The sequence below is a fragment of the Limanda limanda genome, chromosome 2 (assembly GCF_963576545.1).
Source record: "Limanda limanda chromosome 2, fLimLim1.1, whole genome shotgun sequence".
NCBI lineage: Eukaryota > Metazoa > Chordata > Actinopteri > Pleuronectiformes > Pleuronectidae > Limanda > Limanda limanda.
Window position 1 is genome coordinate 1,672,314 of NC_083637.1, and position 13,078 is coordinate 1,685,391.

Consider the following 13,078-nt stretch of genomic DNA (forward strand, 5'->3'; position numbering starts at 1 on the left):
TATCTATCTATCTATCTATCTATCTATCTATCTATCTATCTATCTATCTATCTATCTATCCATCCCTCTCTCTCTCCTCCTCTCTCAGTATTTCTCTCCTTATCTATCTATCTATCTATCTATCTATCTATCTATCTATCTATCTATCTATCTATCTATCTATCTATCTATCTATCTATCTATCTATCTATCTATCTATCTATCTATCTATCTATCTATCTATCTATCTATCTATCTATCTATCTATCTATCTATCTATCTCTCTCTTCCTCTCTCTCTCTCTCTCTCTCTCTCTCTCTCCCTCGCTCTCTCCTTTAAAGCCCTCAAAAAATGAATTAATAATAATAATTATGATCCTTACAATTTCCATAGGGCCTCACTGTCTCACTGTCTGCTCGGTGCTCGGGCCCTAATTATATAATATAATATAAACAGTTTATAACCAGAGCAATGAACGCTGTTATTTGCTGCTCTCCCTCTAGGTGGCGACTGTCCACTGGTCTTGACACCAGAAGAAGAAGCCGGGACCGGAAGTGAGAGCGGGCGTCCTGTTTAAAAGTCGTTAACGGTTCCGACGCGTCGTCCCGGTTCCCGGTTCCTCGACCAGCTGATGTTTACTTCTTTGTTCTTCATGGATTCATGTTGACGTCTCCGTGGGAACGGATTCTCCGAGGAGGAGAGAGAAGAATCCATCTTATCTCCGTGCTCCTGCTCCTCCCGCTGTTGGAAGAGCTGCTTCCGGTACAGTGACGTTTAAAGTTCGATGATTCCGATGATAAACGTCTATTTGTATAATCAGCACTTTGTTTAACTCAAGAAAACACAACAGAGACGTTTCTAACTTGTTTAAATGAGCTGAAAGTCTTAAATCTGCTTCGTCACTGTGGCTAGACTCAGAGTTTATTATCATTTTGTTATTAAACTGAATAATTTCCCCTGAAGAAATCTGCAGCTTGGGATCTTTATCTTTATAGAATGAGGCTCATATTGTTTTTAATAAACAAAGGGTTCATTAATCAAATGGTTGATCTTTAATAAAAAATACTTTTTATAAACTGTTTTAATAAAAACATACGAAAGGCAACAACAAAATAAATATCAAACCTCATCAATACAGTTTTAAACTCCTCTGTCATAATTCCACTGACTCTGCACCTTAGCATATTTGCCACATTGCATTTTGCACTATTGTTTTCTTTTTTTGTATCTTCAGGTGTATATATATATTTTAGATATGTACATTTTATTTCTATTTAAATTTTTATATTCTATTTGATCTTATTTCATTTTTTTGTAATGAGCATTGCCATAAGAGAGCCTGTGACCCAAGCATTTCATTTCAAGCGACTGTTTAATGTCATCGTTGTGTATATGACAATTAACAAGTATACACTTACTTCACATCATATGTGATATGTGTTCATATAAACCTTATTGATATTATATATCATTTTATACAATAATATTGTCTTTTGCACACTCTGTCTACACGTTCTTAGACTCATAGTATATTATATTACCTATTGTATAGTCAAATACTTATATTCATATTCATGCCTCTACTATATCATATATTATATCATACTCTCTGTATATTCTTTGTATACATAAGTCTATATACACATATTTATACATGTGTACATGTTATAATTACAATTATTATATCACCATTACTATTATTATTATATATACTGTTGCTGCCATTATTACCATATACTGCTTTTATATTGGTATAATTACTATCATATATAAATATATATTATGTTATTTTATATGCTATATATACTGTACTATTCTTATATACTGTCTAACAATAACATTACCATCATATCATCAGTACTATTACCATCATCTTGCCACTGCACCTTATCTACCTATTTTATTGTATTTTATCTTGTTCTTCTGTTTTTTTATTCTTTCTACCTCAATATTTTTTATTTTATTCTTTTGTATTGTATTTTATTGTATTCAAATATACCGGCTGTTATGACAACTTAATTTCCCTTCGGGGATGAATAAAGTACTCTATCTATCTATCTATCTATCTATCAATCAATCAATCAATCAATCAATCAATCAATCAATCAATCTATCTATCTATCTATCTATCTATCTATCTATCTATCTATCTATCTATCTATCTATCTATCTATCTATCTATCTATCTATCTATCTATCTATCTATCTATCTATCTATCTACAACAAAACCAACAACAACTCAATCAAATTAAAGTTTCCTCTGCAACGCGTCAGATCTCTTTGTGGTTTTCCTTCATATCTGTTTTTGTATCTGCTCGTCAGGTTTCTCTCCTCCTCCTCGACCTGAAGCTGTGAACAAGATGGACGCCCTGGATTTCTCCGAAGAGGAGATTCAAGAGCAGCTGGCGATCCTCGGCTACAGGAACATACCGGAACACAGGCTGCACGAGTTCAAGCAAGGTCACAACCGTTCTGTCCTGGAGCTCGTTCGGGACCTGACATATTCACATTATTAGCATCTCTAGAATAATAGTAGATATATCAGGAGAAGAGAGTTTAAAGTTGATCTGTGTTTCTTTGTGTCAGATCTCGATGATCTGATTCGACGTGGAGAATGGAAAAGCCTGACGTCGCCCAAACAGATGGACGCCAGCTCTCCTCACCCAGCGTCACATCAGCCGAGTCCTCCTCCCTACACCAAAGAGAAAGGTCAGGACTTTGGATTCCAACGCTTTTCTGTTTCAAACAAGTCGCCCTTTGGAGATTTCCCCCTAAAAACATCGCTGTGTTGTTTCTCCACAGTCAGTCAGTGCTACTTTCAAAGCAGTGACCAGGGATTTTTCTTACATTCGTCCAAAACGGACCATGAAAGTCAGGTAAGAATTTAAGATACACTACATTTGAATTCCTGATTCATACAGAAAACAGATAATGTCAGCATTCAGCAGAACTAAATACTGCTATCAGAGAAACTTTAATGGTTTTAAAACCCTTTAGTGTCAGTGAAGTGTAGGTTCTGCTGCAGTCCCAGTTTAACAGTGACATTCAGCTTTTATTCTGGGACAAATCCAAACGGAGACTGAGGTCGCGATTGGATTTTGTACATTTTGAATATGTTAGAACCTTATTTAATAATATTCTAAGTCTGACACTTAAGTACTAACACACAAAATAGGCGATTTATCTTTCAGCAGAAGGTTGTTTTAAAGTCATAATCTTGTCTCTGTCACGAGGGAAGACACCAGATTATTCTAGACAGGTTTTGCTGCTGTTTCACTGTCGTACAAGATAAAACTGAAACAAGTCAAACATCAACTTTGGAGAGCAAACCTGTGAAGAATCTTACTTTCACATGTGATGGAGTAATAACACGTCTTTAACACACAGGTGCACAACACCAGTCAGATCAGACGAGGTGAGCAGCAGCAGGGAAACCGGGACTCGTACGCCCGATACTCCGTGGCTCCAAAGCTCCAGCTGCCCTCTGGAGCCCCCTGCAGGCGGCAGGTGGAACAGGACCCCGAGGACCTCCTCCACCCGTCACTCACAGACAGCTCCACATCTCCCCCTCACTCCCAGGGGCGACGCTTAATCAAGAGGAAAGTCCTCAGGTAAAAACACGTCCATGACAAGAGACTGTGCACGAGCGTGTGAACATTTATCCTCCTTCAGCTGAACATTAACAGATGTTTTGTTCTGCTTAAAGGAAACATGAAGGCCAATCGCTGGTCTGTGATGAATCGTTCTTCAGTGAAGACTCAGGTAAAGTCAACTCAGCTGTTTGTAGGAATTCAATTCAGTCAATGTAAAAAAAAATTATCTTTTTTTCACATGTTTCAAAGGCCAAATAAAAAAATCATCAAATGTAAAATGTTTTCAAATAGACAGAGGATTTGGCAGAGATCATGCAGGAGGTTATTTATTAAAACTAATATTCAGAAGAATATATACATATACAGTTTATACAAACCTCCAGCTCCACCACAGTCTCCTTAATTTAATCAATCTGCACCAAATCACACACACACTCCTAAATGTGATATTTATCAAGATCTATGAATTATTCTCTGAAATCAGTAAAAAAAAGTCTCACTATGTGAAAGTAAAAAATAAAAAAGATCCTGGATCTGCACCAGAATTGAACTGGTTCTTTCTTGGCCCATTTCCCATCCTCCCACTAAGTTTCATGTAAATCCGTTCAGTTGCTTTTCAATGTTCAAGATTACTTGATTTGTCCCAAAAAGAAAATTTGTCTGCACAGAGGTGACAACTATAAATAATAGGAAATAAATCTAAAAGACACAAAAGGTATCATGAAAAACATTTATTTAAGATCTTTAATAATACATTTAAATTAACATTAATACATCTTCCACTGGTTGAGCGACTCGTTCAGTTTGTCTGCTTCATGTTACTCTTCTGTAAATTAAAGACCAAAAACACCTTAATTCAACCGAACTGCTGGATTGAGTGATATGAAATTTAATAAAAGGAATAGATAACAAAGCACAGATGTAATACCTTTGGTCACCAGCAGCAGGTGCTGTTTAGGCAGTAAAAGGAAGATGGGGAGGATTTCAGGTTAATCCTCTTAGCTCCTTCCTTAAACCCTTTGCCTCCACAGCTCACTCTGCACACACCTCAGCAGAGGACAAGTATCCAACATGTACAAACTGTACAACGCTCAGTGGGATGAGGCGAGCGAAGACGACAAGGATTGTCTCAGCTCGTCCTTTTGGACGGACGAGGAGAAGCAGGAGGAAGAGGAGGAGGAGATAGAGCGAGTGGTCAGTGAAGAAGACTCCAAAGCTGAAGCCAAGAGGGCAGAGGCGACTTCAGAGAAGGAAAATGGAAGTAGTGATGAAGAGGGGGAGGAGATTAAGCAAGTGGTTGAAGAAGAAGAGTGTAAACCTGTAGACGAGGCAGAGGAATCTTCACTGGAGGCTTCAGAGGAGGAAAAACCAGACATGAAGAACCAGGAGAACTTCACCGGAGAGAGTTCTGAAGATGGAAGTGATGAGGAGGTGGAAGAAGAAGACGGGGCGGATGATGAGGAAGGTGGAAGTGATGTTGATGATGAGGAGGAAGAGGAGACTGAAGGAGACGTTAATGAAGACAAGTCCAAACTGGTTCCCGAAGCAGAGGACTCTTTCAAGGAGGCTTCAGAGGAGGAACAACCTGAGGTGAAGAACCAGGAGAACTTCACCAGAGAGAGTTTAGAAGATGGAAGTGAAGAAGAGGAAGGAGAGATAGAGGAGATTGAACGAGTGGTTGCTAAAGAAGAGTCCAAACCTGTTGAGATTTCTGGAGATGGAAGTGATGATGAGGAGGAGGAAGAAGAAGGGGAGGAGAGTGAGAGGGTGGTAAATAAAGACAAGGCAGTGGAATCTTCAGAGGAGGAGAAACCTGACATGAAGAACCAGGAGAACTACAGCAAGGAGAGTTCTGAAGATGAAAGTGATGAGGAGATGGAAGAAGAAGAAGAAGAGGGGGCGGATGATGAGGAAGATGGAAGTGAAGAGGACGAGGAGGAGAAAGATGAAGGGGTGGAAATGGAACAAGAGTTAAATGAAGAAGAATCCAAACTTGATGACAAGTTAGAGGACTTTCTCCAGGAGGCTTCAGGGGAGGAAAGAGTTGAGTTGAAGAACCAGGAGAACTTCACCACAGAGAGTGGTGAAGATGGAAGTGATGAGGAGGAGGAGGAGGAAGAGGAGGAGGAGATTGAGAGAGTGGTCAAAGAAGACGTTTCCAAACCTTTAGCCGAGACAGAGGACTTAGAGGAGGAACAACCTGAGGTGAAGAACCAGGAGAACTTCACCAGAGAGAATTCAAAATGTGGAAGTGATGATGATGAGGAGGAAGAGGAGGGAAACTGCAGCAGTCCGGCTCAGAGTCTGATGACCTCCGGCTACGGCACCTACAGACCAGAGGAGCAGGAGGGAGGAGACTACCGAGACGACCACACCATCACAGAGTTCGACCAGGACAGTCGAGGGGACGCGTCTGAAATGAGAGACGACGAAGAAGACAATCGTTCACTTAGCAGCTTCAGAGGGTTTGAGATCGAATCCACACGAGAGCAAGGAGACGTCCAGACTCGTCCAGAGAGCGAAGACCAGAAGGAACCTGGAGCTGATGGAGCGGCGTGGAGCTCACGTGGTGGTCGACGTGAAGAGGAGGACGTCCCAGACTCTGAAGACAAAGACGGGACTAATGAAAGGCCGGAGGGACGACGACACGTCGCTGGGATAGAAGACAGGTTCACGTCCGATGAGAAGCATTTGGAAAATGGGAAGAATGCCGAAGAGGGAACAGGAAGTGAGAAACCTGATGAAGAGGAGCGGGACGTTAAAGAGGAGAGGGAAGCCGAGGACGAAGATCCCGACGAGTCTTCGAGCAACAAGGACATAAAGTTCATCGACTCCAAAGTGGACTTCAGGTGGATGGCCTACGACGATATGGAGTGGGAGGGGAACCTCAGGCAGAAGAAGGGTGAATGGTTTCCCGTTGGTTTCCTCCGTCATGGTTTCACCTTTTGTCTTTTTGGTTTCTGCTTGTTTGTTGGTTTGTCAGTAGAATTACACAAAAAGTACAAACCCGGGTTTTCACAGAACTCTGTGGAAGAACACGGGCTGAGAATCAACCTGTTAGATTCCGATGTGGATCTGGACTAAGTATTTAATCCTCATGAAGCAGATTTAAAAGTCTTTTAGCAGCTCTGCACTTTGGTACAGATCCAAACTCAAGTCTGGATTCAGATGTGGTTCCAGTGTTCTTTCGGCCGTTGCTTGCCAACCAGTGGAATCCTGGGTAATCTCGTTGATGGTTCTGATGGTTCTGATGTTTCCTGGCAGCGAGCTGTCTGGAGGAAGGACTGGCGGAGCTTCACGTGTCCTCGTCCACTCAACAGGACTTTGAGACGGAGAACGAAGACGTCCCCAGTCACAGCTCGGAGGAGGACCGGATCTCGCTGAGTGCTTTTGAATCCTACATCAGCGGCATGGTGGGTAACGTAGTCTGACTGTACTACAATGTTTTTATGCCTCCTGAATATTAAAACCTCCTTGAAGATGATTCGTCAGTAAATCCCTTTTGAATCTCGTTTTGTAGACTGAATCTGAAAGTGAATACGACCTCAGACCCAAACCCAAATCCTGTAAGTGGACACCCACACAACACACACTAGAGTGAGTTTTCCTTCTTACTCTTAACAAACCTGTTTCTCTTTATCTTCAGTCATCCGACCAGCGATGAATCAGCAGAACCTAAAGAAAACCGACCCAGTGACCAAGTAGGTTTTAAGATCCGTCAAACTCCTCGACTCGTTCTGAGCTGAAGACAAAACAGTCGTCGACAGATTCCGACGGTTGTTGATTCAACGTTTTCTCCTCCTGCAGATATTTCCAGTACAAGCAGTTCTGGGAAGCGTTCAAAGTCCCGGGAGAGAGAGACCGACGAGCTCTGCGCTGGGAGATCAGGGTAAAAAAAAAACCTCTGCAATACAAAAACCACATGTTCACCTTCTCAGCTTCAAGTCGTTTCTTTGATATTAATCGTTTTTCTCTCGGTTTTTTCAGGAACGTCTCGCACACGAGCCTCCACCCGTAAGTCGGACTTCTCCAACTCTCCTCAGTATTCAACACTTGTCACTTAAAGTTGGAACCACTCACATTCTCAAGCATAGGTTTACTCGCACTCACTCACTTGTTTTTAATGTCGACAACATGCTCGTGTTCACAGTAAGATTTTGTATTTAATAAAAAACAGTTGAAAGTTTGATCTCTCGCTGTTTCACCGAACAGTTTCTAAACTCGCACACATTTTAAACAGATGCGATTGTACGAGATCAACACATAAAACTTTACTAGACAAGTGGTGAGAAAACATCTCTAATCTTTTCTAGAAAAGCTCCGACTTTAGAAAACCTTTATTTGAGTTGTTCTCATGGTTGAAGTTGTGTTTGTTTTGTTTTGCAGACTAAACCTCGGAGGGTTCTGGAGCCGAACACCTACACCGTGCCGACGGAGAAGAAGCGAGCGGCGCTCCGCTGGGAGGTCCGGAGCCACTTAGCCAACGGCCTCATTCCTCACAAGCTCAGTCATGGATTTTAGACCTTTCTGCCTTTCAGATACTTTTATAAAACTTTGTACTGTTTTTTAAATTTCTTTTTTAATCACATTATTTATTCATGACTTTTGTACATATTTGAAATATAATAAAGACAAAGAGAAAAACAACAGTGAGTGAATATATTACAGGTCATGTTTCCTAGGGGAAGTCCGAGTAGGGGAGTTTGAACGAGTACAGCGGCGTGAAGCGCTGGTCGTGCCACAGCAGCTTGTCCTCCAGGAACCGGAGCGTCTCCAGGGTGAGGACCACGGCTTCGTGCTTCAGCAGGCTGTGGACGTTCAGACCTGACGGAGACAAACACGTGTGACTGACGGGGGCAGTGATGTGTAATAATATGATATAAACGTGTCATTTCATTTGGTTAGTTGGTGGTAATGCAGGTGTAATAATGACAATATAAAAAAACCAAAACGCTCCGGGACTCACCGACGGCTGGAATGATGTTCACGGTCTTCAGGTTCGCTGTGGCCTGCAGAATATTCTCAGGAAACTCTTGACCTCTAAAAAAAGAAAGAGCGAGAACGACGTCAGCGCCGAGCAGACGACGTTTGATCAGTGGAACACGAGGTTCAGTCATCGATACTCACACATCCACGATCAACACCGACTCCCCCCAGTGTCGGAGTCGGATGAGGTCCAGCAGGTACTGGGGGTCGGGAGTGGGGATGTTCAGAGAGTCCACGATGTGAAGGTAGTCCTGGAAAAACCACGACATGATGTCAAACACGACTAGAACATCTCAGTCGAGCTGATTCCTCCAGATCTCACAAATCAAATCACACAAACTCAGGAATATCAGATGCATGAGTCGTTTCTTCAGATCTCTACAGACTGACAGTCGAGTTTCCATCACTGGACATTAAACACTGAAGCATTAAACAGACTCGTGATGCAAAATGCTTCCATCAAAACACAATCTGGATTTGTGTGCGAGTGAGTTCCTGTCACCTGCGCCATCTTGGAGCTCAACGCCACTTTGAGTCCTTGCACTCGAACTTTCATGGGCAACATGTAGTAGTAGCTGGTCGGTCCTCTGGGGCCGTGGGACACTCCGCCTGAGAGACACACATCAACCCGTCAGACCTGAGGACTCATGAGCTGCTTCTGGGACAGTTTCTACTTTCAGACACGAAACTCCGGAAACTCATCCAAAGAAGCTCGATCTTATTTCAGAGTCAACGTGAGAATTCAGCAGGAACACGTCTGTCAGCTTCCCAGTGAGCGAGTGGACGTGAGGTTTCTAACGTGTGACGGACGTGAAACTGAGACAACACACACATCTCAGGATGTTCAAGTCTGAAAACATTTGACTTTATATTAAATCGAAGAGAACAGGAACAACAGAAACCCCGTCACCTCCTCTCCACAGCGGCGAGCGGATGCTGCCCTGGCGAGCTCGGCCGCTTCCCTTCTGTTTCCACGGCTTCTTGCCGCCTCCTCTGACCTCTGACCTGACCTTGGTGTTGGCGTGGCTCTGAGAGACGGAGACAAAGATCAGAGACGTTTAAGGACCTTGATCCTCCGCTCAGGGAAAAACACACGACTCCTACAATTCTTCTTCTTGAAGTTAATACTTAATGTCGCCTGCGATCTCCGTCGTCGAGTTTCTCGAGACAGTTCCCCCCCCCCCGGCCATAAGACTTTTAAACTCCTCTGAACTGCAATAACTCCACCAAACCAGCACCCTGGAATATTTGCATATTTGGATATTTGAACCACCACCATCAAGCATACTTGAATATTTGCACGACTGCACAAATTGAACATTCATTTGTAAGATATATATTTAGATGTATATATTTTATTTTCTATTTTAATTTTTTTATATTCTATTTTATTGTTATTCTATTTTATTCTATTTTATACTATTTCTATTTTTATTTTATTTTATTTTATATTTTTTTTGGGTTGAAATTACTGAGCATTGCTTATAGAGAGTGTGTGACCCAAGCGTTTCATTGACAGTGACTACTTCATGTTATCTCTGTTCATTTGACAATAAAAATCTTGAATCTTGAATCTTCTCTTTATCGAGTGTTTTACCTAAACTTCAACCTGAAGGTTCTTCACAGTTCATCTCATGACAAAACATAAATTACAAACATTTCAAAGTAAAACTGTAACTCACAATTCTTTTGAAATTCCTCTGCCATGTTTCGACGTTGTGAAGGATGTCGAGTCTGAGGAGAGGAAACAATCAGCCGAGGAACCAGGATCCAAAACCAAACTTCCACTTCACACGTTTTCCTTCAACACTCGATTTAAAGATCGGGTTCCTCAGGAGTTCCGGGTTCGAGCGTCTGAACCGTTGAAAAGTGGGAAATCTTGAAAAGACTGAACTCTACTTTACCTGGGAGCCACTGCAAAGACGTCAGGGTGGAGCTGAGCCAAACCCACGGGCTCGTCGTCCGGCGTCCCCAGAGTCTCCACCCACGTGTGGGCGGGGCTCAGGTGAGCGGGGACAGCGGCATCGCACTTCCTCAGGAGAGGCAGCGAGGAATCTGCAGGAGGCGGAGCACGTTCTGACGGAGGAAACACGAGTCAGACAAAGTCTCTGGGGAATCTCTAACTCTGGGGGAATTATTATTTTATATCATTTGATCCACAAAATGGAATCAATCCCGACAACGACTTGTTGACGCGAGTCGGACTCACTGAGTCGAGTCGGATCCACGAGGTTCGACGGCAGCAGCAAGTTCGGAGGCAGAGCGCTCTGAGCGGAGAAGGACGAGGAAAACTGGAGGAGCAGAAAACTGGAGTTAGCGTGAGAACAAAACTCAATCACAACTTTAACGATATAATAAATAACAAAGTTATGATCGTACCTCGTGTCGGAACGTAAAGAAAACTTTATGTAATCCAATGAATAAAGGTTTATACAAATCAAAGTGGTAGTTGTTGACACTTCAAACCAAAGACAAACATCGCAGACAAATAACAAAAATATAATATAATATATAATAAGAAGAAGAAACAGAATTATACAATTTACTAAAATGTGACACTGAGCCGCAACTAAATTACTAAGATTAACAGTTTGACTGGAAATTAACGTGCAATCGATCTGATGATTAACTTTATGTTGTTGTTTATTGTACAAGAATAAAAGTTTGATGGATTATTGGTCATAAATCAACTCATGAATCCACAGTGAGAATAATTCATTCTTGAACTAAAACAGTCAAATCGTTTTTTCTAAACTGTGTTTTGATGCTTTGCAAATTAATCAAATGATTGTTTTAACGTGTGTTTCCTGTAAACAAACCCTGATTATAAATATTATGATTATCATTCAGAATCAGCGGCTGTTTAATTATTATAGTTTGAATCCTGAAGATGAAGATGTGTGCATGTGCTGCAGAATCAAAAATCAATAACTGATGAAATTAATCATATCTAATCTGAATGAAGCCACGTGAACACGCTGAGCTACTGTCACTTCATATTTATTCACTGTTCATATTTATCTCTTCTTCATATTTATCTCTTCTTCATATTTATCTCTTCTTCACAGGTTTCCCCTTGTTACATCACTCACCCTTTTCGCGGATCCTCTGTTAAAAACCATCAAAGACAAACATCGCAGACAAATAACAAAAATATAATATAATATATAATAATAACAATAAACAGAATTATATAATTTACAACAATGGGACTCTGAGCCGCAACTAAATTACTAAAATTAACAGTTTGACTGGAAATTAACGTGCTGATGATTAACTTAATGTTGTTGTTTATTGTACAAGAATAAAAGTTTGATGGATTATTGGTAATAAATCAACTCATGAATCCACAGTGAGAATAATTTATTGTTGAGCTAAAACAGTAAAATAATTTTTAAAAAACAAACTGTTTTGATGCTTTACAAATTAATCACATGATTGTTTTAACGTGCTGCAGAATCAATAATCAATAACTGATGAAATGAATCATATCTAATCTGAATGAAGCCACGTCAACACGCTGAGCTACTGTCACTTCATATTTATCTACTGTTCATATTTATCTCTTCTTCATATTTATCTCTTCTTCACAGGTTTCCCCTCGTTACGTCACTCACCCTTTTCGCGGATCCTCTGTTAAAAACCATCAAAGACAAACATCGCAGACAAATAACAAAAATATAATATAATATATAATAATAACAATAAACAGAATTATATAATTTACAACAATGGGACTCTGAGCCGCAACTAAATTACTAAAATTAACAGTTTGACTGGAAATTAACGTGCTGATGATTAACTTAATGTTGTTGTTTATTGTACAAGAATAAAAGTTTGATGGATTATTGGTAATAAATCAACTCATGAATCCACAATGAGAATAATTCATTGTTTAACTAAAACAGTCAAACCTTTTTTAAAAAAAAACTGTTTTGATGCTTTACAAATAAATCACATGATTGTTTTAACGTGCTGCAGAATCAATAATCAATAACTGATGAAATTAATCATATCTAATCTGAATGAAGCCACGTGAACACGCTGAGCTACTGTCACTTCATATTTATTCACTGATCATATTTATCTCTTCTTCATATTTATCTCTTCTTCACAGGTTTCCCCTCGTTACGTCACTCACCCTTTTCGCGGATCCTCTGTTAAAAACCATCAAAGACAAACGAAACATCTTCGGTTGTTTTTCACTTTGAATCTTTATCTGAAACAAACATTTTAAACCCGAAGCAGCGAGTTCGCGTCGCGTCAGGGAGAAGGTCGCCGGCGCATGTGTTTGACGTCACAGGAGAAAAACACACGCGCCTCCTCGCGGCTGGAGGCGGTAGAACATCCGGAAGTAAAATAGAATACAAATAAGAATAGCGATATATATAAAAGAGTACAGAGATAAACAATTAATTCAATTGAGTACAAAAAAATTACAATAGAAAAGTAGATTAAATAAAGCAAAAACTGAAACGAACACATTAAAGAATAAAAGTAGAAATTAATACAATTTATC

The 13,078-nt window shown here is 40.5% G+C and overlaps 2 protein-coding genes across 3 annotated transcripts; one reads left to right on the forward strand and one right to left on the reverse strand.

Moving 5' to 3' along the window:
- Positions 1-534: 534 nt before the first annotated feature.
- On the forward strand, positions 535-8,215 carry hyls1 (HYLS1 centriolar and ciliogenesis associated). Its single transcript, XM_061083192.1, has 12 exons — positions 535-741; positions 2,303-2,440; positions 2,567-2,689; positions 2,783-2,856; positions 3,368-3,591; positions 3,687-3,742; positions 6,838-6,986; positions 7,094-7,139; positions 7,220-7,274; positions 7,381-7,462; positions 7,561-7,587; positions 7,960-8,215. Exons 2-12 carry the CDS (start codon positions 2,341-2,343, stop codon positions 8,092-8,094), a joined length of 1,071 nt encoding a protein of 356 aa, XP_060939175.1. The 5' UTR covers positions 535-741; positions 2,303-2,340; the 3' UTR covers positions 8,095-8,215.
- On the reverse strand, positions 8,136-12,833 carry mrpl4 (mitochondrial ribosomal protein L4). 2 transcript variants are annotated; one of them, XM_061083213.1, is made up of 9 exons: positions 12,701-12,833; positions 10,769-10,850; positions 10,464-10,635; positions 10,242-10,293; positions 9,470-9,587; positions 9,062-9,168; positions 8,701-8,810; positions 8,540-8,613; positions 8,136-8,397 (listed from the first exon to the last, which is right to left on the reverse strand). In XM_061083213.1, exons 1-9 carry the CDS (start codon positions 12,746-12,748, stop codon positions 8,252-8,254), a joined length of 909 nt encoding a protein of 302 aa, XP_060939196.1. In that variant the 5' UTR covers positions 12,749-12,833; the 3' UTR covers positions 8,136-8,251. The 2 variants fall into 2 exon arrangements, with proteins under 2 accessions (XP_060939196.1, XP_060939204.1); XM_061083221.1 differs by lacking the exon at positions 12,701-12,833 and adding an exon at positions 11,652-11,686.
- Between the last annotated feature and the right edge of the window lie 245 nt (positions 12,834-13,078).

Bases quoted from the DNA above. Each gene is read 5' to 3' on its own strand.
- mrpl4 (XM_061083213.1), bottom strand. From the start codon at position 12,748: ATGTTTCGTTTGTCTTTGATGGTTTTTAACAGAGGATCCGCGAAAAGG. The intron at 10,294-10,463 runs GTAAAGTAGAGT...TCCTCTCCTCAG, and splicing joins GTCTTTGCAGTGGCTCCCAG to ACTCGACATCCTTCACAACG. The intron at 8,398-8,539 runs GTGAGTCCCGGA...TGTCTCCGTCAG, and splicing joins GAACATCATTCCAGCCGTCG to GTCTGAACGTCCACAGCCTG.
- hyls1 (XM_061083192.1), top strand. From the start codon at position 2,341: ATGGACGCCCTGGATTTCTCCGAAGAGGAGATTCAAGAGCAGCTGGCG. The intron at 2,690-2,782 runs GTCAGGACTTTG...GTTTCTCCACAG, and splicing joins TCCCTACACCAAAGAGAAAG to TCAGTCAGTGCTACTTTCAA. The intron at 3,592-3,686 runs GTAAAAACACGT...TTCTGCTTAAAG, and splicing joins ATCAAGAGGAAAGTCCTCAG to GAAACATGAAGGCCAATCGC.